General features: G+C 41.9%; 1 protein-coding gene across 4 annotated transcripts in view; it reads left to right on the top strand.

The window, feature by feature from the left end:
- The window catches only part of LOC140350759 (uncharacterized), a 117,217-nt gene that overhangs the window by 31,592 nt on the left and 58,803 nt on the right, over positions 1-26,822 (top strand). For 3 of the 4 annotated variants that reach the window (XM_072436237.1, XM_072436236.1, XM_072436239.1), the window contains exons 10-12: positions 6,302-6,334; positions 7,988-8,017; positions 9,233-9,277. The exons of the other annotated variant lie outside the window; for it this stretch is intronic. In XM_072436237.1, the coding sequence (XP_072292338.1) occupies positions 6,302-6,334; positions 7,988-8,017; positions 9,233-9,277 (108 nt within the window). The remainder of the gene's footprint in view (positions 1-6,301; positions 6,335-7,987; positions 8,018-9,232; positions 9,278-26,822) is intronic. 4 annotated transcript variants of the gene reach the window in all.

Raw genomic sequence — 26,822 nt, 5'->3', positions numbered from 1 at the left:
GCTTAGTAATAGAAACAGATCCATGGATTTCCCGTTCAAAACTACCGAACTGATAAACTATGTTCTCATCATAGTTTTGTTTCACTGTAGAGAGAAGCGTATTGTCGGAGTCTTCATTTTTCAAATAATCATAACTAAGTACAATAGGGGGAAGGTGAAAGCAGGAATTTTCCGAGCTTTCGAGCCTAAATTGCAGAATAACTCATATATATATAGTAGAAAAAGCTTCAGTTGTAGTCATCTGGACTCAGTTTGAAAAAATAGACGTTTCGACTCTCATCCAAGAGTCATTGTCAATAACAGAATTTAGGTCGAGAACTCCGATATTAATACTGTTCTGTGGTAAGACCCGCCCATTGGGAGGAGCCTTCCTGAAGTAGAAAGAGTTGTTTGTTTCAACAGAAACTCCCCCTTGTATCTACCGAGCTAGCCTATTCAGAATCTTAATGGGCTATTAGAAACCTCTTTGTCTTTGTGAGACCCTGGCTCAACCACCCTGAGTACCTGATTAGCATCTGAATGTCCTCTACCTTTCCAGGGGTTCAGAATCCCATTATAAATAACAGGAAGATGAAACCTAAGCCCTCCATTTCTGTTTAAAGAAGGTCTTTCTTTTTTAACAAAAATAGCTTCCTTGACTCCTCTTTCAAACCATCTTTTCTCCCTGCTTAAAACCTTCACCTCACCGTCTTCAAACGAGTGATTAGAGGCTTCAAGATGGAGATGCACGGCACTCTGTGGTCCTGAACTTGTATTTCTTCTGTGCTGATAAAGCCTCTTGTGTAGAGGCTGTTTCGTCTCACCTATGTAACGTTCTTTACAACTTTCTTCACTGCATTGGATCGAATAAACTACATTGCTCTGTTTTTGGGTCGGCAACTTGTCCTTAGGGTGAACCAGTTTTTGTCTTAAAGTGTTTCCTGGTTTAAAATAAACAGGGACTTCGTGTTGTCTAAAAATTCTCTGCAGTTTTTCCGAGAGGCCAGACACATAAGGGATAGAGACACCCTTCCTTCTCTGTTCAGTTTCCCTTTTGTCCTGCTTCTTGGTTCTCTTCACTCTGTTGAGAGCCCAAGCGGGGTAACCACAGGCTGAGAGGGCATTTCGGACATGTTTTTCCTCTTTCTTCTTGCCCTCTGAGCTGGTGGGCACACCTTGAGCTCTGTGTTGTAAGGTTCTGATCACACCCAGCTTGTGCTGTAGTGGGTGGTTGGAACCAAAGAGCAGATACTGGTCCGTGTGTGTAGGTTTCCTATATACTTCTATTTGGAGTTTCCCGTCCTCTCCTCTGATCGTGGAACAATCAAGAAAGGCCAAGCGATTCTCCTTAGCGTCTTCTCTTGTAAACCTAATATGTGGGTCCACCGCATTGATGTGATCAGAGAAGGTTTCCAGCTCTTGTTTCTTGATTGTTACAAAAGTATCATCGACATAGCGGAGCCACAGTTTTGGGGCTATGCCTGAGAATGAGGACAGTGCCTTCTTCTCAAAGTGCTCCATGTACAGGTTGGCCACTATGGGAGAGACGGGCGGGCCCATGGCACAGCCATGAATCTGTCTGTAAAATTGTCCCCGGAATTGAAAGTAAGTGGTGTTCAGACAGATGTCCAACAGTTTACATATGTGTTCAGGTGTCAGTTTCCGGGGACAATTTTACAGACAGATTCATGGCTGTGCCATGGGCTCGCCCGTCTCTCCCATAGTGGCCAACCTGTACATGGAGCACTTTGAGAAGAAGGCACTGGCCTCATTCTCAGGCATAGCCCCAAAACTGTGGCTCCGCTATGTCGATGATACTTTTGTAACAATCAAGAAACAAGAGCTGGAAACCTTCTCTGATCACATCAATGCGGTGGACCCACATATCAGGTTTACAAGAGAAGACGCTAAGGAGAATCGCTTGGCCTTTCTTGATTGTTCCACGATCAGAGGAGAGGACGGGAAACTCCAAATAGAAGTATATAGGAAACCTACACACACGGACCAGTATCTGCTCTTTGGTTCCAACCACCCACTACAGCACAAGCTGGGGGTGATCAGAACCTTACAACACAGAGCTCAAGGTGTGCCCACCAGCTCAGAGGGCAAGAAGAAAGAGGAAAAACATGTCCGAAATGCCCTCTCAGCCTGTGGTTACCCCGCTTGGGCTCTCAACAGAGTGAAGAGAACCAAGAAGCAGGACAAAAGGGAAACTGAACAGAGAAGGAAGGGTGTTTCTATCCCTTATGTGTCTGGCCTGTCGGAAAAACTGCAGAGAATTTTTAGACAACACGAAGTCCCTGTTTATTTTAAACCAGGAAACACTTTAAGACAAAAACTGGTTCACCCAAAGGACAAGTTGCCGACTCAAAAACAGAGCAATGTAGTTTATTCGATCCAATGCAGTGAAGAAAGCTGTAAAGAACGTTACATAGGTGAGACGAAACAGCCTCTACACAAGAGGCTTTATCAGCACAGAAGAAATACTAGTTCAGGACCTCAGAGCGCCGTGCATCTCCATCTTGAAGCCTCTAATCACTCGTTTGAAGACGGTGAGGTGAAGGTTTTAAGCAGGGAGAAAAGATGGTTTGAAAGAGGAGTCAAGGAAGCTATTTTTGTTAAAAAAGAAAGACCTTCTTTAAACAGAAATGGAGGGCTTAGGTTTCATCTTCCTGTTATTTATAATGGGTTACTGAACCCCTGGAAAGGTAGAGGACATTCAGATGCTAATCAGGTACTCAGGGTGGTTGAGCCAGGGTCTCACAAAGACAAAGAGGTTTCTAATAGCCCATTAAGATTCTGAATAGGCTAGCTCGGTAGATACAAGGGGGAGTTTCTGTTGAAACAAACAACTCTTTCTACTTCAGGAAGGCTCCTCCCAATGGGCGGGTCTTACCACAGAACAGTATTAATATCGGAGTTCTCGACCTAAATTCTGTTATTGACAATGACTCTTGGATGAGAGTCGAAACGTCTATTTTTTCAAACTGAGTCCAGATGACTACAACTGAAGCTTTTTCTACTATGGAACACGCCTGGACGAATGAGGGATTACACCGACTCATATATATATACTCATAATAATCAATCAAAAACACTGTTAAAAGCAAATTAGTGTTGATTTTGCATAATATGTCCCCTAAATATCTGAGGATTGTTGTTTTTAATCAATTAGTCTAGCAATTATTCTTTCGATTGATCAGTAAGGTGTGAGATTGTGAATTAGATTGACCTAGATAAACTCATGATGCCATTTAAGGACATCTTGAAGTCAAAACTCAAAACAAGTGATGTTTTCTGTGTCATATAAAAGTAATAAAACCTCATGCATGTCAGTGTTGCCCAGATAATGATTATTATTATCTATTAGTTGAGGATGATCCCAATTATTGATGGTTTCTTACCATACTAACCTTGTTTCAAAGTATGTATCTACCTTTTTGTTGTGCAATCCCTTTCAGAAAATAGTTAAGTAATCTGCTGAGCCTAATTATAATAATTAGTAACACAATAATAGGGAAAGTGAAATTAGTTTTAATTCCCTCATATGAAAAGGCAGTACCTTAAAACAGAGTTGAGATGGATAAATGGAGGGATTAGAAACGTAATCGGCATTTGAAGAAACTAAACTTTGAAGATAATATTTACTTATATGTAAGAGATGTTATCAGTCTAAGAGTGGTGTTGTTTTATTTCTAAACTGTTACCTGTTCCTCTCATTTGGACTTTGGGCCAGTCAAGAGCCTTTAAACACAAAAGATTACATGAAATGATAGCACCTTTCATTATTTCTGTTTTAAATGACAATCTACTATTAGTTCATTTTGCCATTCACAGGCGGTGGGCTCAGTTTTGCTCAGTGTTTTATGTTGCCCATCTATTCCAAGTGCTGTTATTATCACACCAAACATTGCCAGACAGCAGTATTGTCATTGCTGTAAGTGATACTTGTGTGTATGAAGACCATATAGAATCAGTCTAGCCCATGGTAAATGTTCCAATTTCAACTGTTTGTATATTCATTGCAGTCTGAAGTGGACATAGCCAACAAAATCCCTTTATCTGAGCCTCTCTGAACAGTTTCATGGGACTAAAGCCCAAAGGAGAAGGGAGCATGCATTTAGACTCTCAAAGTGGAGTGCCTTCAGGGATAGCGTATAGCTGTGAATACATCATTTTAAATGAGTCTATGGAGATGTTTCCTTTTACAACAAACCTGACATTGAGATAGCAAATGTGGGACTCGTGATTAGTTTATTTATCAAACTAATACTACGTGTTTAAGTCAAGGTCAACTACAAAGTCAACAAAGTAGGTTTTAATTATTGAGATGTTTACGGTGTTAGCCATTGTTCTTAGAGGTGGGAAAAATATCAACATTTAGATAATATTGTGTGTGTTATATGTTGTTTTGAAGATGTATAAAATTCAATATATATATTAAATTAATGTTGTAAACTTTCAAATAAGGATGTAAGGTAATATTTCTGCTCTTTTGTGGTTGTTTTTTACAGACACTTCACATTTGTCTGATAATTAAATCTCTACAACCGGTATAAGGGTTAAGGACATGATTTTTGTTGTTGTTGTTGCTGTTTTGGTAGATTCAATTAGGACTTGGATGAAATAGGTATGTATTATAAAACAAGAGTAGACGTGCTCTGCCAATGTGTGCCCTCCGAAGGAACTCATGGTCATGGATGAGCTCTAAAGTTTTAGTGCTCCACTTGTTATAGATTCACTGAAGCAACCTTTCTGAAAACCATTTATTTACCCACTTTCTGAAATCAATTTGTATCTTGCCCAACATTTTTTAGAAATATATATTTATTCTTGCCATCCTTGTGGCAGTAAAGTAGTTACTGCACTTTTGAGACTGACATGACATACACCACAGGTATGTAAACTAAACAATATTCAGAGTAAAAAGATATGAAACCAATATTAATCATTTTGTGTTTGTTTTTTTCAGTTTCTATTTTGTATATGTTTTAGAGGAACTAGTTGTTGCTCATGAAAAACATCAAGTCTCCTGTTGTTGCTATGGTGAAGATTTGTGGCTAGGCATAGTTCACTGATAAGACCAATTGATTTTACATCAATAATTGGTCTTATCAGAGTTTCTTCTTGTGTATATGTACGGTATTATTTCCTGTACTTTTCCCTTCTTCATATAATTAGTTGGCATGTCATTTATTTTCTCCATTGCTGTTGATTTTTGCCGTTTGGTCGAACTCTTAGGTGCTGCCTATGTTTGCCGGCCTTGAAGTTATAATGAGGCCTGTATGTTTTTGTGAAAACAACAGAGAATTGCAGCCTATTTCATCCTGTTTTTCTCAGTACAGGAGGCGGGGAGAGCACTGCTGGTTTGTTTTGTATCGAAACTGACAGAGGGAGCAGATTTGGAACCAAAAAGTAATGAGTCTTCTGAATATCCCGTGACAGGCATATTTTAGCTGTGACATTCATTTAGACAACAAAATGGATGCAAACCACAAGTGACTGATTTTTTTTTTTCTTCTTCTCACCCACTTTCATTCACATCTGATAAAAGCTGCTTGTAAAGTCCATTGCATTTCTGTTTTGGAGCGCTGTGGGGGATTGGCACGTAAAAGGCAGCTGGGTGGAACACATTGTAGCTTTATCAGAAATCACAAGAACATTCTTAAAACGTTTCAAACACCACTGCTTACATTGGTGTTAAAGGGGGTCAATTTAGTTTGCCTTATATGACTTTTTACTACCTTGTGTTTGTCATAGCCGCCCTCCAATGTTATCATTCCTGTCCATTGTTAATACAGCGAGGCTTTTATGCGTCCTGCAGTTTATTTTAAAGCTGTCACACTTATGAACCCGGCACACCTGCCCCTTTTCCAACAGCGTGAAAGTTATCAGGGTGCCTTTTATTTCTGTCTAAATATCACTGTAGGAGAATGGAGTAACTTTGGACAGGGTTTGTCAGTGGCTATGATGTTTGTTGCTAATCAAAACTGCACTAAAACAAGTTACAGTATATACAAAGGTAAACTGTGTGATGTGGATGAACACACACATAAATTGGACAATTTACCATTTTGCAGAGTCCCGAACACTTCTGCTGTCATCATCATTGCCACATTTAAAGAAACAGCATTATTCTCCTGATCAATTTTCAATAGATAGATGTTCAATTTATAAATATTAAGGTTATAATTTAAATTGGTGCAAATAATTTGTATATTTTTGCCGATTAATTGGATTGACTCATTTGTAATGTACATTATTATCAAAGCCGTTTCATCAGATTGAAATATATTCCTTTTTTGTTCGTTTTTCTCATCAGAGTGAAGCAGCTCAGTCTGGATGTCCACCGTCTGTAAGTTCACACAATTTCCATTTCCATCTTATTATTATATGCGTTCATGCCAACATGCACTCACACAGTTGTGACCTGAAACAGTTAGATTGAGCTGTGCAAATATAACAACCTTTTGGTCAGGCATAACATAATGCGTGAGTGTTACAACATGGTGCCCAGAGAAATGCAGAGTGCATACTGTATAACCCACTCAGGTGAGCAACCTCCGTGTCGCATTATCATGGTCTGAGAATGGGTCAAACAAGGAGCAGATAGGCCAGGGCAGGGATGGGGATCGAGCTGAGCAGCCAGGCAGAGAAGAGCAGAGATTCCTGGTCCCAGAAGGCCAGGCAGAGGTGTGGGCTGACAGGCAGCAGCAGGCTGGCTCCTACATAGGTGAGACATGCACTTATTGGCTTGGTGGCAGTCCCTTAAGACTTGGACATGTACCTGGAAGAAACCATACAACGCTTTATGTCTTATATAATTGGACTTTCTATTCTATCGGCCTTGTAAAACCCAAGATATGACCTGGACATGTTTCCAACCCGGTGCACTAAACGTATTCCCATATAAATTGACAGTACATGTGTCAACAGATGGCTGATATGTGCAGTCATCTGTGCCGACTGCTGGCATATTCAGCCCTTCAACACATACAGTAAAGTGTGAACGCACAATGTAAACTCAAATTCCCCAATGCGCTGTAGTGGCTTGGGAGCTGACGGACGCTAAAAGATTAAAGGTATAATGCTGCTAGCTGCCTAATTATGGCCACATCATAAGGGATCAAACTGCCAGTTCTAATCAGCCTGAAAGTCCTACAAAACACTATCCTAATACATTGAGCCTGGTCCAAATTGCTTAGTATCCTTTAAACACTGTCATCATCCCATAGTTACTGAGTTTAAATTGAGAAAGACAAGTAAATTATCCATCTTTAGTCACAGATTTAAAACTAAGCCTTTTCTTAATTCTGTAGAGTGACTTTACAGTCTTTCATTTTGGTGTGGTCCGGTCTGGAGGCCACAGTGAATCAAATATGATGCCTTGTATTGTCAGTAATACAGCTGTAAAAACAACTCACTCTCATTTTATCCAAGCCTGGACCTGGCTCCAAGAATACAGAGGTTTGTATAGTTTGTGAGGAAAGGAGGATTTTCTGAATTTAGTTGGAATTGCTGTATTTGAAAGGCCGTGCTCCTAAGCTAAGGGATGATTTATTAAGCTCAAGTCACAACTGCCATCTTCAAATTGATACAGCTGCAAATAGCACATGCTTGTTGTCTCTGTAAATATTTTCTCAATTTCACCGCATCCAACTGATGGGACGAGCATATGTTAAATGTTCATGTCTGCAGCTGTTTCCAAGAAAAGTCAACATTGGAAGAGTGTTGGATGCCAATCGTAAGCAGACACTCATTATTTGGCTTGACTTTGAAAGGCGATACTTTGCTCTCGCCCAGTTCATAGTCAGCTTGTCTGGCCTCTTCTGGCCAGCGGGACGTCGAGGGAATCCCACCTGCAATGCCCAGCTTCTGAAATGGTCACAGTGGTCAAGGATAACTGCTGCTCAACCATTTGTTACAACTGCTTTTAACCAACAAACATGTATAAAGATAGTGCGAGTGCAGACAGACGTGATTTGATTTGTTTTGTTGTGTTTTCCAGGCTGACAACGAATGTGTCAAAGGCGATCAGGTAACTTCCTTCACGTCGTTTGCACATAACATGCACACAAATACAAACGCCGTATTTTTTCCGCCCTGACCAATTATTACTTCGCACTTATTCCGTTAGCTTAAGTGGAGAACGAGGGAAAAAGTCTTGCCGCTAAAATGCTATGAAGTTTAATTCGTATCAACAATGCACTGATTCCTTTGGATGCCTGAAAGCGACTTTTTAGTTTGTGTAGAACTTATTTCCCTCGATGTCGGCAGCTCTATGTTAACTAATACAAGCAGAAGAAGGATTACGTCAGATGGCGATGCCCAGACGGTCTTCCGGAAAAATGTGAATACACAGCCCTCGAGGAGACAAGGGAGATAACGTGAAACATTTTCTCACTTCTTGTCCTTTTTTGTGACGATTTTAATATTCGCAAGTGATAAAAGACAGCCATTATGTTGAACAAGCAATTATTGAAGCGCCATAAGTCTATCTTTGCAGCGAAATTGTGGTCTAACATCATGACTCAGCGCACACCTTGATTAACTTGCTAATAGTTCCTTATCAAGATAATGTGAGGAATAATGGAACGAAGCCCCTGATCAAGCCAGCCTGCAAATTGCCTATTAATGGCGTGGTAGTGAAGTCACCAAGAAACTGGTCATGTGTGAGACTGCAGCTATAAGTGCTGCTGCATCTTATCTGTGCATGCAGTTAAACACATTTAATGGTGTGCTTTCTCTTCTCGCACTGAATAAACCTGATCTATGTTCACTGGCCTATTTAGGACATGTGTTACAATTACGACTGGGTTTGGGGTAATAAGAAACAAAATATACATGCTGAAGCATAAACATTATGCAGTATGAATCACAATTGTATTATGAAACCTCCAATTTTATTTGCATACCTACACATTTAATCTAAAAATGTACACTTTTTCTAGTTTATTTTTTACATTGATTAGAGTTAAAAGTCACCAAAACACAAATTTGATATTATTCTAAATGTGATGCTGTGTTTCTTGTAATTAGGGGTGGGTGATAAAACAACATTCACAATATTATTTTCAAAATTTATATATATATATATATATATATATATATATATATATATATATATATATATATATATATATATATATATATATATATATTGCCTACCTCTTATATATACATATCTTATATACTTATATAATCATATGATCCATGGATGCTGCAACACTGACATTACTTTTCTTCTGTGAAGGGGATGACCAGGGCACTAAGTCAGCCAGGCAAAGAGGGCAAAAGGGTGAGTAAACAGAAACCACTTGTGGCCACTTAAATGGTGTTCAGTAGCGTGGGCCCAGCAGCTGAGGGGCTTTTGTTTCTTTCGACATGTTTATTTACTTGTTTTAACACAGTGGGAGGGAAGCAGTGCTGCTGCAAAGGATTATCTGTGCTTTATGTGATAGTGTCTTGCTGACGATAACAGAATCTCTGCATGAACTGGGCCACACACAGACCATTACTGACGACACATGTTTCCTCACATGTGTTGGATCAAGCAAAAGCGTTGACATCATTCTGTGTGTGGCATTTCATGTTCAGATGTTTACCACAATTAGACATGGCGTGAGTCATTATTTATGTTTTTGACAACATTGTTAACTCACAAGCGCTCAATGGCAGTGCTGTTAGTGGCAGAAAGGATGCAAATTAGTCATGGTTTGTAATTTTTAAAGGTGTTCGCACATTAAGCAGTTCAGTTTGACCCTCATTTGTTTAAGTGATGGTTGTCACGACTGGATAATATTCATCCAACATGCCCTTGGCTTCTTGTGGTCAATTGTGTTTAAATGTGAGGCTTTATAGTGTTAAGAGGAGAAATCATATTACAGGGGAGGAATTATATCGACATTACAGAGTGCTATTAACACCACAAGAGAATGTTAAGGAGGAATGGCTTGTGATCTCATCTGCGTATATGCTTTTGTTTATTAGAAAAGATTTGCACCGCTCGGAGGCTCATGACGCACCGCAGAAAAGGCATCCACATAGGTTTTGAATATAAACTTGGAAGGATATCAAATGCTCTTTCAAGATGTACTGTAAGTTCTCTAGGAGGCCTGTGCTACCAGAGTGCAGTTTATTCCATTGAGAAAACAAGGTTAGCTTCTTTTGAATTCCATAATAGTAAGGCCAGGCCAAGGCATGTTTATTTGTAGAGCACAATTTGTACACAAGGCAATTCAAAGTGCTTCACACAACAAGACGGTAACTGTAAATAGTTAGTTTTGTCCTGGCATGTGAAAGTGTTTTTCCCTTACCTTGGTCAATGCAGAACTTGCACTTAAGTAGGTCAGGCGAATGTTTTCCCCTTTTACTCAGATTAAGCAACAGTTGAGATAATGCACAGTATTCGAGACATCTGGACACAAGCATCTAAAACATCCACACCCTTCTGGTTGTACAACCCGAGATAATTTATGACCCATCGCCGCTCGTACTCTTCCTCAAAGGGTCATTTCCTACAGTGCTCAGAGTAACAGTAATGTTTTAGATGTTTTGCAGGCGAGAATCAGTGTGAGCTCTGATGCCTGCTGCAGATGTGTTTGATGCTGTTTTTTCTCTACCTCATTAGTCAGGTTATTTTATGTTTGTCCTCTGTTAGGAAGTCAAAGACATTATTTACGCCGCTGACTGCTTTGAAGACTTGGTTGATGGTAATTTGCTGTGAGGAAATAGCAGTGTGTTTTATATACAAAACACACTGCTATAAAATGGACAAAACATCACTATATATGTATATAAGTGATGTTTTGTCCATTTTATGCTTCACCTGTTGCTGAGCCTCTATAGAGAAAGGAACACATTCGCAAATTGCTGTAATTAGGTAAATAATTTAAGTACTGTGTAATTTGTTTTTACTTGCAATGTTTTACAAGAACTATGGGCATAGTACAAATGTTCAGTTACATTTCCTCCTTTGGTGAAGATATCTGATCTTTTAATACTGTGTCTTTGATAGCTCACTGACCTCACGGTGACTGTTAATGCGCTAAGGTTTCCGGTTATTCTTAGCTCAAGGAGTCACATGGATGTTGACCAACCTGCGTTTCTGCAGTCTGCCGTCCTATTTTGGGACGGTGGACGTGTATCATTACCAGCCGCCCGCCCGTGGCCAGCTGATACAGCAAGAGGCTCTCACCTAATTAGCGACTCTTGTATGCGCTTGCAACTTTTCAGTCTCACTCAGAAACATAGTATAGCATTTTTTTTGGGACTGACCACACTCCATAACTTTGAGAGAAATGCCAGCAGTAGAAAGCCTTCACATGACTTTAGTCTCAACTTGAGCCATCTCTCCCCAGACTGTCTGCTTCAATTTATTGTTTGAGCGAAATATAACCACTCTGAGCCATTTAGATTTACTTCAAGGAGACATGGAGGACACTGTAGAAAGGGAGTAGAGATAGTTGTGTCATTTCCACTGATCCTTCTCGAAAGCTTAGCGCAACATATGCAAGAAAGCACATCAAGGGCAGTCACCCAACCACTGCTGTGACCCTGTGTCTAACATTCACAGAATCTTGATTTTATCTTATTACCTTGATGGATGACCGCTTCACTTTGTCAGGTAGCCAGTCCGACCATGGCGAGGGATTTATGGGGAAGTATTGCCCCCACATTGCATATAACCATTAATAGTAATGGTAACGGCTTGGTTTTATCTATTATGGATGGCATTGATACGGAATAGTTGGCAAAGAGTAGGACTTTGGGACACAGTGGGACATTACAGGCGATCAAATATGAAGATTGGGAACACCAGTAAAAAGGATATGCCCCCCTCGCTGACTGTGGTGCGGCGCTAAAATATTCATCAGGTCCTGGATGATGCGTTGAAGCTGTATGTTGTCATTGTAGGAGAGAGCAGAGTTACGTAGGTCGGCCAGGAAATGAGGCTCAGGAGATTAGCAGCATTTATGGGGTTAAGTGATATGACCCGAAATCAATAAATCAAATCCTTGAATACTTTGCCTGTTATAATTAATAAACATAATTGATTTTTCAGGTTTTTAAAGTGAAAACCTGCACCTCATCACAAGTACTGCTTTTTACATATCCTTTATGCCATTTATAAACTATACAATGCCTGAAAAGAAAATAAATAATAGCCATCAACTTTGTGATTGTAACTGCTCTTATTGCCTGTTTGGAAAATATAATTTGTCTAGACTCACTCTTGTTATGCTCCTGATTCGTTTGCATGCGCACCAGTGGTTTAACGTGCCAATCACATGGCATTTAGGGTCCGCAGGTGGGACTGGAACCAATCACAGAGCAGCATTGTGGTTTAGACAGGAGTCAAAACAACTGAACCAAAACAAATATGGCGGCGCGGCGACGGTACTAAAGCCTATTTTAGGAGGAATATGGACTATTTTGGTTTTTCAAAAATGTGCACACAATGGCGCTTTGTACATTTGTGGATAACAAAGAGGACTGTGCTTTTCTGAACACTGGATTTAACACAATTTAGATTTTTCTGCTTTTCCGCAGTTGTAACGCTCAGAGTGAAGTATTTTTTTAACATCCCCACGGCTTTCGGCGAGAGCTTTCCCCCGATTGATTTATGTGAAGAACTCAGTTCAGAGTGAGACATGGATCAGTGTGCTGTGAGCCAGGTTAGCATTCAGTGGTTCTATTATATTCTTAATAATGGCTTGTTCATTACTTTACTATAAATTAACCTCTAGAATGCTTAAAGGTAATTTCTAATATTCATAATACAAAATCATTTCAAACTGACAAATATCTTGCAAATAAGGTGATAATAATAGCAACAAATGAGGTAATGTATGATTTAAAGATATGCTTGTTCAGTGTCTGTATTTTAAAGCAGAAATAAATTGGATCGGCAGAGGAGGCACGTTTTATTGAAGCTGTGCCAAGTCCTCCTAGCTTTTAGGTTGGCACAAGGGTTCAGCACAGACGGGGCCCATCCATAGGCAAGGTAATCTCAGTATATTTTCATGGATTAATGGATAACAGGCTGCCTCCAGAATATGTAATCCAGGGCAAATACTAAACCATATTAGTGTTATGAAAACATCTATAATAGTGAATACTGAATCTGACACATGTCACATGGTAGTTTGCTGTGGTTCTAGCCTGTTGATATAAAAAAAAAACATTCATTAGTCAGATTCATTCTTTTTTGCCTATTGTCAATAACAGGAATGCACATCTTTTGAAATCGACTTTGATCAGGGCACGATGTACAGGGCTGTGGTGTGTCAGATGTACCTCTCATGTTTGTTCTTATTGTCCAGTGCAGTGTTCAAGCAGAGATGATGAAAATCCAACTTCAGGAAGAGCTGTGGAAGCAAATGAATTATGCAGCACAGATCTTTTTACCCATTTATTTCTATATATACTGTTAGAGTATTTATTAAGTTATTTTAGATTCAGAATATTTAATTATAACTGCGCAATACAAAATAAGTTCATTGTGTGCAATAGTTTATCTTCCTCTTTGGTCGTCGTCACAACATATTATTCATGCGCCGTGTAATGTGAGGTTCACTCTTGTTTATCCATGTGTTGGAAAGAGTGGAAATTCATGTTTTTATAGAAAGAAGATGATTTTTGTGTCAACGCGTTCAAAACCAGGTCCGTGCAGTTAATACCATTTTTAAATCAGGATTCAATATTATTGTTTTATCAATGATCAGCTTGGGACTTTTTGATAGCGTCAGTAATACATGTGGTTTGGAGTTCAGACTTGAGTGTAAGAGGGATACATTTAGCATTTTCTGTGTTAAAAGTTGAAAATTGTGATCAATTATGGAAATAAATCTTGATTAATTTTGCCCTAACCAGGACTATTCAGAAAGAGAATCAAGCACTATGACTTTGAATTTAAGTTTTTATTTCATCACAAAAAGTATTCAGACATGGTATTTATGGGATTTTTTTTTTAATGCATTTACTAAACAGAACTGTGGAACCACAAAGCAGAGTACAAAGCTTTGACCTAGTTTTAAGCTTTCAGAAAAAACAGCTTTTAGGTGACATTTTCAATTGACTCGCCTCTGATTATCAGCTGGCCCACTTGCCTCGGAAATAGCCTCTGTTTTCTTCAGTCTTACTGGCTTCAGCTTGGGATGTGAGCAGATAACTCTGTGCCACACGAGAGGCCTGCTTCATATGTCACTGAGATAAGAAAGGACAAAAGTCACAATAAAGATGAAAAGGCCTGGAGACTTGAGCTCTGCAGTCCAGGAAAAGGGCAATTGCCTGGAGTTTGAGCAAATATTTTTTGCAAATACTAAAGTGTGTCTGTTAAAGTAAAACTGTGGCTGGTTTATTAATGGTGGATAGTTTTCATTTCCCAAGTTATTTAGAGATAATGCATTTTAAGGACTTTGTTTGCTTTAATCTACAGTTCAAAACATCTGTTCATGTCATAAACACTGTAATTAAAAACTTTACTTTAGTTTATTGTTTATTTATAAGGGACAATGCATTGACGCTGACAGAGGAAAGATGCGTGTGCCAGGTTTTAATAAAGTTGTATATTGATGGTTTGATTATAAGATTAATTGAAATGCAGCTGTTAATAGTGTGAAATGTTGTCAGTACATAAGTTACCTTTTCCTATGCATATTGACACTATTCACCCCTTTACATACTCAAATTAATCTGTAATTAGTGTTTCCATAAATGTACTACTTATAATGGAAACCTCTAAGAAACAAACAATTTATATTTTCTTTTAATTTTATGTCATTTTAACCTGATTGCCAGAAGCCATGCAAACTTTGGAATAGTATTCATAGACATTTTCAACAGAAACAACTTTTTGCTTTTTTTTTTAAAGGTTCTGTGACCTGTAAGTTGACCAACCACCTACAATTGTGAGAATTTTATGTTTCAAACCAAAGCATCCATCATAACTTCTGACTAAAAGCAATTCCATAAGTGCATATTGAGGTTGGCTTTTTGGAAGTTCAACAACATAGCATTCATTCAACAGCTGCTTCACCATTTCAAAGTGGCATAATGTGGCAAAAAGATCTGTTTGACTAGTTTGACATATTATGTCAGACTTGTCAAACAGATCTTTTCTCTAGCTTAGCAGCGGGTCTGTTCATAAAAAGAAGTAATTGGTGTCTTTTTGTAAGTGAAAAGCGATGTTTACATTTACTTTGTTTGGCCTTTGCTGATGGACAAGGACAGCTATCCGTTATTTATTTATTTATTTATTTTGTCCACTTTTGCTGTCAGAAATGTGCTGGACATTTGCGGCTGAAATGGTTTATGTTTTTTCCACTGGAACATCATGAGCGTCTTGGCATGAATGAAAACATGTGAGGCCACTTAGCCATAGAAAATGAAAGTGCGATGTTGTAGGGTGCCTTCAATCAAACCACATTGGATTGTACAGAAAGGTCAAACTAAAATACTGTAATGTTAAAACTAACTTTGTATATTGTCCCCATTCTGTAGATAATAGATTTTGACATTTAACTCAATTTTTGAGCTAAACGTGTTTCCCTAAAAGCAAAATGGAATATATAAGTGGAATTTGAATAAGCTTTCTTTAAATGAAGATAAGTCTGTTATCTTAAGTTCGGGAGCAGGACCACGCCCCTTCCTACGCCCCTTCCTGCGGCTACACTACTTAATCATCCAGATCACACACACCTGTGTTCGTGATTTTCGTGCACACGCTCCATGGCGGCGGGAGCCTCGCTCGAAAACACACTCGTTCCCGACCTTTCTATGGATCAACTCGCACGATGCATCGGCCCAGCACAGGCGAGCCACACCGGGCCATCCTCCACTGGTGTCCCACTAGGACCGGTCCGGTCCCATCAGCTGTTCTCACAGGCTCAGCTCTCGCTCACGGCCAGGCTCCCGTCAGCAGACCGGCGTCCCACCTCGCATCACTTCTGCTAGTCCGGTATTGAGATCGCCGTGCGTCCTGTGCCCTCCTCCCAGCGCTCCGGTCTTTCCAGCGCCCGCGTCATCCCAGCGCTCATCCCGCGGCCTCGCTCGTTAAGCGCCCACCGCACGCGCTCGTCATTTCTCTCTACATTGACCGTCCCTGCGTCGCCAGGTTCCTGCGTTTTATCCTCTGGCTACGTCGCCAGGTTCCTGCGTTTTATCCTCTGGCTCTGCGATGCCAGGTTCTAGCAGTTTATCCTCTGGCTTGGCGTCCCAGGTTCCAGCATTTTATCCTCGAGCACTGCGTTGCCAAGTTCTAGTGTTTTATCCTCAAGCTCGGCGTTGCCAGGTTCCAGCATTTCATCCCGTTACCGCGTTTCGTCCTGACTCAAAGTTGCCAGCTTATAGCTTCGGTTACAGTCTTTACCAGGTTCTAACGTTTCCATCCTCGGGCACCGCGTTGCCACGTTCCCGCATTTTATACTCGGGCGTTCCGGCATTTTATCCTCGGGCACCGCGTTGTCACGTTCCCGCATTTTATACTCGGGCGTTCCGGCATTTTATCCTCGGGCACCGCGTTGTCACGTTCCGGCATTTTATCCTCGGGCGTTCTGGCATTTTATCCTTGGGCACCGCGTTGCCACGTTCCGGCATTTTATCCTCGGGCACCGCGTTGCCACGTTCCGGCATTTCATCCTCGGGCACCGCGTTGCCACGTTCCGGCATTTCATCCTCGGGCACCGCGTCGCCAGGTTCCGGCGTTTTATCCTCCAGCTTTACGTCGCCAGGTTCCGGCGTTTTATCCTCTGGCTTTACGTCGCCAGGTTCTAGCGTTTCATCTCTGGCTTTATGTCGCCAGGTTCTAGCGTTTCATCTCTGGCTTTATGTCGCCAGGTTCTAGCGTTTCATCTCTGGCTTTACGTCGCCAGGTTCCAGCCTCATTCCTTTCATTCCTTTTCCTCCCGTCCTGTACCCTCGCTCTCGCTCACCCGCGCTCTCTTTCTCCCCCTTCCTCCTTCTCCCTCCCTCTCGCCAGGTTCATGCCAGGCCCCGCTCTTATCCAGCGAAAGGTTGCAATTTTCTCTTCCTGGATCACTAGGCCTCACTTTTTCTCATTTATTTCTAAATTAAACCAAATCCGAACAAGTGTGTCTCTTCTTCATGCCCCCTCTTTCATGCTCGCTCTCTACCCCCTCATGCTCTCTGCCCCAGGCACCGGGGTGCCAGATCTCCTCCTCGTCCTCCCCCTAACCATGAACTCTACCTTTACAAAATATTTCTCCCTCAGGCACCGGGATGCCAGACCTCCTTTTCGCCCTTCTCCCTAACCGTCAATACTACCTTTACTAAATATCTCCCCCTGACACCGGGATGCCAGGTCTTTCTATTCCCTCCATTTCCAAACCCCTCCCCCTCGGCACCGGGATGCCAGATCTCCGCCCCCCCCCCCTGTCTCTCATGCTCTCCTGACACCGGGTTGCTAGGTCTCTTATTTCCCCCTTTTCTAGCCCCCCCCTCGGCACCGGGATGCCAGGTCTACTTTCTTTCCCCCTTCGGCACCGGGATGCTAGGTCTACTTTCTTTCCCCCCTTCTCTCCTCGGCACCGGGATGCCAGGTCTACTTTCTTTCCCCCCTCGGCACCGGGATGCCAGGTCTACTTTCTTTCCCCCCTCGGCACCGGGATGCCAGGTCTACTTTCTTTCCCCCCTCGGCACCGGGATGCCAGGTCAACTTTCTTCCCCCCCACCCCCCCTTCCCCCCCGGCACCGGGATGCCATGTCAACTTTCTTCCCCCCCACCCCCCCTTCCCCCCCGGCACCGGGATGCCATGTCTCCTCCTTCCGTGAGGTTCATGCAGCCTCTTCGCTCTTCCCTCCTGCAGCCTCTTCGCTCTTTCCTCACGCAGCCTCTTCCCGCCTCTCATGCAGCTTCTTCCCGCCTCTTCCCTCATGCCGCCTCTTCCCTCATGCCGCCTCTTCCCTCATGCCGCCTCTTCCCTCATGCCGCCTCTTCCCTCATGCCGCCTCTTCCCTCATGCCGCCTCTTCCCCCTTCGGGCACCGGGATGCCGCCACCGGGATGCCGCCTCTTCCCCCTTCGGGCACCGGGATGCCGCCTCTTCCCCCTTCGGGCACCGGGATGCCGCCTCTTCCCCCTTCGGGCACCGGGATGCCGGTCCTCCATGTTTTGGAGTCCTCCAAACAGCAGCTGGTTATACCAACTTTACCATGCAGATCATCCCCTTGGGACAAGCCCTGTATCTCCCACCTCCCGACCCTAACGTCTTCGGTTCATCACTCCAAAGCGTCGTCATTCTTATCCAGTCCATCAAGTTGCTGCTGCACTTTGATACACCGTTCTATCAGCCGGTTTGGGGGTTCTTTAAGACCCATGCTATCAGGATTGCTGCCTTCATGTCGGGCCATTCATGTTCATGGCCGTCCAGTCCGATGACCCTGTATCATCAACAAATACTTTAAGAACATTTACTACCGAGGTGGAACATCATCAACCCCAGTTCCTCCAACCTCAGCTACCACGTTTCACACATAAGCTCCGCTTCAGGTGCTTCAGTCTTCCTAGACCATCCAGCTCAGTTAACGTTCTTTCCATCATGACTTCATTCTACCCTCACCACGTTTAACCTACTTAACTAATTACTTCCCATTCACCTTCGACTACCAGTCACATTGAAAGTAATCAAAGCCTACCCGAGTGGCATCGACGTCTCTTCAGGCGCATTCCCCTGCTCAGAGGCCGTCTTGTCCATAATAGTTCTCCTCACCCCGGCATTAAGGACCTCCAACCAACGCTTAAGTCTTCCCCTAAAACAGCAGGACTACTGTGGTAACACGATCTATTCCGAGCCACTTTGCAATCCGTCCAGACCTTGTGCACTGGTCGTCAAGTGGCACTTCCCAGCGGACTCAGGATCTGGTTCATCCTTTACTTAGTCGTTCCACGCCTGGTCCCCACATTTCCTACCAAACTTTTCCCACATTGGCGCTGCCACATCTGCCTCCAGTTAAGGAGTCGTTGACCGCCTCATTATATCGTGGAGCACTGGTTCTCCATGACTTTCCAGGTCTACACACACCATTACCTCCTTGTCCTCCATTCTGCTAATCCGCACTGCCTCGTTAAGCTTCTTTTGGGGGTATCGAGGCCCGGGAGCCTTCAGCCCTCATCGCAAGAAGACCCAAAACGGCATCAACGTCGTACATTCGTGTTCATGTTTCTCCCCTGCCAATAAACACCTTGCATCGTATCTGGGGTTGTGGTCCTTGCTAGTGAAATGAAGATAAGTCTGTTATCTTAAGTTCGGGAGCAGGACCACGCCCCTTCCTGCGGCAACACTACTTAATCATCCAGATCACACACACCTGTGTTCGTGATTTTCGTGCCCCTCCCTCCCACCCTCTTTAAACTGTTCTAATTCTAATTCATCTCCTAGATGGGGGTATCGAGGCCCGGGAGCCTTCAGCCCTCATCGCAAGAAGACCCAAAACGGCATCAACTTCGTACATTCGTGTTCATGTTTCTCCCCTGCCAATAAACACCTTGCATCGTATCTGGGGTTGTGGTCCTTGCTAGTGAATAAAATTGAGCGTTTTGCAATTTATTCTCTAATTGTCACATACTATTGGAACAGTAATGTATTAGAATTAAATAAAATCAAGGATTTACATTTTGTTTTGTCTCAGTGAAGAGGAATAATTAATAAATCGGGATGTTTCTTCTAAACATAATTGTACCATATTGATATTGTGACACCTTAATAGGCAAAACAAGTTTATTTGTAGAGCACAGTTTATTCACAAAGCAATTCAAAGTGTTTCACACAACAGGAAAAAAAATGCATTCAAATCACAAAGACATGACAGAAATCACAAAACAGTTTAAAACAAAAGAGTGAAAAGAAAATCCTTTCAGTCAGATGCACAGCTAAACAAAACTGTTTTTAGCTTAGACTTGAATATTGTCAGAATAGCAGATTCCCCATGTTTAGTCCTGACTCTGGCACCAGCAGGAGGCCGGTCCATGTTTAGTCGTGACTCTGGCACCAGCAGGAGGCCGCTCCATGTTTAGTCCTGACTCTGGGCACCAGCAGGAGGCCGGTCCATGTTTAGTCCTGACTCTGGCACCAGCAGGAGGCCGGTCCATATTTAGTCCTGACTCTGGGCACCAGCAGGAGGCCGCTCCATGTTTAGTCCTGACTCTGGCACCAGCAGGAGGCCGCTCCATGTTTAGTCCTGACTCTGGGGATCAGCAGGAGGCCGCTCCATGTTTAGTCCTGACTCTGGCACCAGCAGGAGGTCGGTCCATGTTTAGTCCTGACTCTGGCACCAGCAGGAGGCCGGTCCATGTTTAGTCCTGACTCTGGCACCAGCAGGAGGCCGGTCCATGTTTAGTCCTGACTCTGGCACCAGCAGGAGGCCGGTCCATGTTTAGTCCTGACTCTGGCACCAGCAGGAGGCCGGTCCATGTTTAGTCCTGACTCTGGGCACCAGCAGGAGGCCGGTCCATGTTTAGTCCTGACTCTGGGCACCAGCAGGAGGCAGGTCCATGTTTAGTTCTGACTCTGGGCACCAGCAGGAGGCCGGTCCATGTTTAGTCCTGACTCTGGCACCAGCAGGAGGCCGGTCCATGTTTAGTCCTGACTCTGGCACCAGCAGGAGGCCGGTCCCTGAGGTCCTCAGTGTCCGAGATGGTTCATATGGCACTAACATGTCCGAGATGTACTTTGGTGCTAGGCCATGGAGAGACCCCTGTGAAGGGGCAGGTGGAAGTTTGTTTTGGATCAATATTACGATTTAAAATGTGCAAAATATATATAATAATGATCCACAGGAGTCATAGATTGTAACTAAAAGCATGTCTTCTTTAATGTAAACGATAAATCTGTCCATGCCGCTGCCGTGTTCTAGCCATGACTTACATTTTCAGAGTTTTGTAACATTAACAATATATTTGGACTTGGCTCGTGTTCAGTTACAGTCGTCTGGTTGTCTGCTCAGCGCGACATCGCAGTGACACTGATAGGGAACGAGTGATGGCTGGATTGGCGGGAACATTTGGCAGCTGGTTTTTGCTCCATAGGTGGAGGCACAGCCGAGGAACAGCGGTGTAACACTAACAGACTGTTGACCTCCACCAGTGCACCTGCAGAGGCCGATTATTAAGTAACGAGTCCCCGGTGGGAGGAGCAGCCATCCAGCCAAATCTCCACGGGAGGCCACTGCTGATTTGGGTGATCCGTAAATACATCCGTTTGCCCCTAGATCTGATGAGAACTTAGAGGCACTTTGGCACATTTTGCGTTCAGTTCTACCCGATGTTTGTTCTTATGATCAAAAAAGGGGAAATCATCGTTTTAAAGTGCTGATTACAGTCTGTGATCTGGAGTGTCAAAAACCTCTGATGTTGCTAACCACACTTTAATCTTTAAAAATATATTTTTTTTTAGATGCTTTAAATGTAAAACATTATTTTAATTAAAAGTACCGTATACTCAGAAATTAAAACAAAAAAATCTAAATAATTGTTTGTGTCACATTATCATTAAATGATACTACTAAATCTGATTAGGTAAATGATAATGTGAAAAATCAAACATTCAAAGTTTGATTTTATGAATCTGTTATTATATTAGGTAAATGTATTAATTTAAAATCTATTGGACAGTGTGAATTAACAATTTCACTTTTTGTTCGTGGTGACAGTAATCGTGAATAATTTGAAATATTGTTTCTTCACAACACTAACATTTGATATTGTGACATCCATATCAGACACTTGTATTGACTTCGTTAACCTAATGATCGAGGTCATTATGGTTGTACCTCACCAAAACAGTTATGTTCGATAGATTTGTATTAACTATTAACTTGCTTTTCATGGACCTTAGGAAGAATAGCAGGAGCTTTGCTTGTGCTAATGGGGATCCAAATAAATAAATTAAACAAACATTACAATCCACGTTACAGCGCCCACAGTTTAAGGACTTATTTTATCACCGATTACGACACGTGCTTTGCTGATTCAAGGCACAGGTCATTACAGCCTGATTTAAATACAGTCGTGTGAGGCCTGGTTATAGTTTTGGCTGAACTTCTCTGTGGTTGATGTGGTGACACGGAGGGAAGAATTTACAGGTCAGCAGGGCTCACAGCTGAGACTTTATGGCAGAGATTTACACCCTGTGCAATTTCACAAGCACAAGGAGGATTGTATTAACCCTTTGCTGAGGCGAATAATGCCTGTTATTCCTTTCCTTTGCCCTGTCCGATTTCATTTTGAAGAAACACAGGGAGCCACTCTTCTGACACCTGTATTACACCAGGAGGTAGCACTGTTGCCCAGTGCACAAGGCAATTAATCTTGTCCAATGTCAAGTGCATTGGGACAGAGGATGAAACAAAGATTTGACCTGATTGGCTATGAAAAGGTCTCACATTTGGGCCCAGTAGGGATGGGAGGCGGGTTACAGGGGAAAGCGTTTGGCACATGCAACGACAGATGCACAAAGCTTTGATTTATCTGTCTGACTCGGGTTGTTCCCAGCGAGCCACACTATAGTTGTACACATTCACCGGTGTCCAGAATAAACACACATTAATTGGCCAATTAATTACAGTGACAAATACACAGGGCGATGCTTTGAGTTGGGGGCTGTTTTGATTGTTCACTGCTTTTATGGGTTTCACACTTATTTGTGTATGCAGCTTATGTATAGTCTATGAAAGAGTGTTCAGAAGGGCTAATGTAGGTCAATGCATCCTCAGAGCTTTGGACAGGAGAGTTGCTGTTGGCCAGAGCGCAACCCCTTGTTCACATATCTACAACCTTGTGTCTTTCTCCAGAAATGTATTTTTACGACCTTGTGAGAAGGTGTATAAATGTCCCTGCATCCAAAACTAAAAGGAGTAGATGCAATCATGTTACAATCTGTGTCCACACCACCTCTTCAACATTTCAGGCGGTTGTTTCAAAGGCGGCGAGGGTCAAAAGTGGCGTTGCTGGTGTATCAAGTATCGAATGGGGTCGGTTGAACCCCAGCCACCTGACTGATGGAGGTATGTGGATGGACATGAGGTGGATGGCCTCTCTGTGACTGTGTTAGGTGCTGTGCTGTACAGTCATCCAAACAATGGGTTTTCACTGGCTCCGAAAAGTCTAGTCACTTATGGGTGCACTCACTCTGCAGTGTAGTATAGATCAATTTAAACATGAAGCCTGGGAATGTCGCAAATGTAAATATCTTTAAATAGATCAAGTTAGATGGAATTACATAATTTCATTCATATCGTAGATGTTGTCTCAACAAATGAATGGAGGTAATAAAAGTTGTATTTTAAACTTAATATTCAAAACACTTGCACATCCATTAAAGTTTATGGTCCACACATTTGCTCAAAATGATCCCAGATGGCTTTGATAAAAGGATAGTAATATTGGATGGAATTTGAGTATGTCCTTAATCACATATATTTGAAAAACAATAAGACGATAAATAAAACATTAAATACAGGGAATAGTAAATGTTATAAACATTTCAACTACATGTTTTAGATTTGTTTTTTAAATAAAGGTGTTTATTGCATCAGCACCTTGTGTGTCACACTGCTCCTGTCATGGGGCCTTTGTCTTTGTGATTTGCACAAAGACAGTGAGTTGGGATTTTTACATTATATTTTCATTTGTAATTTTGGATTCATCATGGCTTGTGAATCATTGTATATTGTTCAATGTAACGTTTGAGCAGAACAATTTAAGAAATTATATCTTTTGCAATTTTTTGTCTGACAAGACTTGATTGCAATTAGATTTGTGCTTCCTTCAACAGAAGGATTCTGTTTAGTGCGCACATTTCAAACATCCAGGAGGTAAGAGCATAAACATGTTTGTAAAAGTCTAGAATGCAGAAAGTTTATACGTAATATGACTGAATAAATTGTTGTTACAGATTAAATTACACTGTTATTTGTTACTCAACTTGGAAAATGGATAATTTTGACCATTTAAATTCCAATTTTGATTGTAATTAGTTTTGCAGTTGAATACTGTAAGTTGTATTTAGATGGAAGTAACCTCTTAAAGCTGCTTTTTTAAATCTATATTTTGTCAAAATTGGGTGTTATATATAAAGTCTTTAACACTGGAAACATCATTATTTACAGCATGTCTGCTGTGATTGCCAACAATCCTCTGACCACAAGTAATTCAAAAGCAGGCTTTTGTGTCCACACTAATGGCATGCCTGGCAGTAGTGCAGTGACTGTGGCAGGGATGTGCTGGCAAGTCCTCAGCTTAATCTGCTATTCCTGGTGAGTGATAAGAAGCACAAGCCTCACAAGTGCTACAGTACTGAGCCAACAGACGCAGATCTTTGTGTATTCTCTCTGACCTCAAATATTTGGTTTGTAAAATGAAGTCGGCTTTATTCAAAGTAGATTTTCACCCTATCTTATTCACTCATGGATACTGCAATGATGAAACACTCAGTATCTGTAAACATAGGATAGATGAATAAAACAGCCACAAGTCCAGATGAGCCTGTGAAATCTCATGGGCATCATACAGAGGCCATTCAAACAGCCTGTCTGTAGTGAGGACCAGCCGAACACTGTTCAACAGATCTTTGCGAATGAAGCTTAAATAAAGATTTATCATTCTTAACACATAAAAATGCAGGATCACATAATATCATCAGGGCTCTCATTCTCTCCTCATTCTCTCATTCATAAGTTGTTAAAGTCAATGAGCTCTTAAAACTTCAGATGCTGCAGACATAACCTGCCTTCACTTACTGTAGTTTCTATAGTAAGTCACTGCCTGCATCTTCTGTGTAAAGCCTCTGGCTCTGCTGTTTGCACACTGTGTGGCAGAGTGCTGTGGAAGAGGCTGAAATAGCTTCATAATGGTTATTTTCGCCCATAATATGCTGTGCTGTCTGACTGGGTTGCCTTGTGATACCACCTGTGTCCCTTTGTGTCGTGTGGCTGTTAAGAGGAGGCATAATGTGCTGTGAAAATTATTGTCGCTCCGCCTCAGTTTGCACAGCTTCAACTTCCTCTTCTCTCATCTCTGTAAGCCCTCTAAAAAAAATATCTCCTTTATGGTATTCACAGCCTAATTGCACCTAATTAGAGATGTTCCCCAACACACATCTTACATTCATGCATTGAGGACATCCATACTCTGAGAGAGATGGCTCTTTGTTGGCCCTGTCTCCCACACAGAACATTTATGATGAAACTAGTTTGCCATCTAGTGGTGCTTGCAGAAATAACCAAATGGTCAAAGCCTATGATTGAGTGGCTATGAGGTAAACCTTCATGGAAAGCCAAAGACTACACATTAGATGCAGTTTGGTCAGCTGAGCTTGACTTAAGACCGCTCCAGTGTTGATTATTTTTATCAATGCATGTCTGAATATTAGAATGTTGTAAGTTAAAGGGAGCATTGTGTGCCAATCTGAATGGTGAAAATAGTAAGCAAAATTTGAGCTCCTGCCAGGCAGCTGTCGGCTTTGCCGTTCTCTTCCTGCCCCGGCCGCTCCTCTCACCCGCAGTAAACAACTGGAACAAATCCTATTTTATCAAGGCCTTTACCAAATGTGGGGGATCTTTGCAAGCTCCAATGCCCAGGCATTTGGTGAAAGAGTGTACAGTGTTGAGCCGGCATCCCCATAGGCCACTGAGATCTGAAAGTTCTCTTTTTGATATAATGGGATGTTTAACCAGGAGCAGGTGATGCGGTTCTGTTGTGGCTTTTATGATGTTTTATTATGACATTATTAAATGTTCTCAATCAATCAATATTAGCTAGTACTTCATTTATATGCTGCTGTGACACAGGGAATGTGCTTGTTGTACATTTGACAACTACAGCATAAGACACTGCTTAACTTGCAAATCCACTCGTGTGCTTTTTTCATCAGAAGATGCTGTCACTGACGCCCATGTGCAGCTGGCTTGATGTGTAAGGGAAAGTATTTAGCATAAGGGGATATGACAGTGTGTCAATTCTACTTTGAATTCATAGACAATAAAACTGTTCTTAATATATGGCTTCATGGTTTTAGCTGTAATATGCTTTTAACATGGTCATTACCGGTTCAACAAAATGTGGTGAAATTGGTGCAATCCACAACTATGATGACATTTTAGAACAATTTTGTGCATTGGCTTTTATCTACTTGGTCTTTCCAGCTATTATGGCTCATGGTGAAAAATTTTAAATGAGAAATGAAAAACTACTTGCATGGAGGAAGGGATGACATTTCAAAATTAATTACAGAATAAATTAGCTTTTGGTGGCATAATTGTTTGCATCTTGTTTGAATTGGGATACAATAACTGTCCCTGTGGCACTGGGCTTGTCAGATACTGCACATGTGACTGTGGCACAACAGGCTCTCACAGGTCACAGTGGAAAAGAAATGTTGTCTTTTTATGGATCATGTGTAACTTATTGTTGATACTCATCGGTTTGTGTCATAAGATTGTACTTTATAATGCTAAAACTGTCCATATAGCGCTTTGTATGTTTTGGTGTGTTGAGTAAACACAGCTGCGGTTTGAGAGCGATGTCGCCAGATCCCATCAAGCGTCACTGAGCAGTCCGACAGCAGTCTCAGGTGGCCTCAGTGCATGCACCCTAGGGAGACAGCAGTCTTTAGTCAGGCAGAAGAAGAGGGAGTGGCATTTGTGTTTTCACTCAAGAAAAGGTCATTTCTCCCATAAACTACATAAGACCACTGCACACCAACTCAGCACAGCCATGTCAAATATGTTCCTTTCAGGTCATCAAGCATCTGTGTCCACACCAGGCATGGGAAGAACAGAGCTCTTCATCTTAATATTGGTACAAACTTGTGGTCAAGTTAAATACTA

This window comes from Eucyclogobius newberryi, unplaced genomic scaffold (assembly GCF_026437365.1).
Source record: "Eucyclogobius newberryi isolate DKJ021-1_F unplaced genomic scaffold, fEucNew1.0.hap1 SCAF_8, whole genome shotgun sequence".
Classification (NCBI taxonomy): domain Eukaryota; kingdom Metazoa; phylum Chordata; class Actinopteri; order Gobiiformes; family Gobiidae; genus Eucyclogobius; species Eucyclogobius newberryi.
Note: the sequence above shows the minus strand (reverse complement) of the source record. Positions and strands in the feature narration are given on the sequence as shown.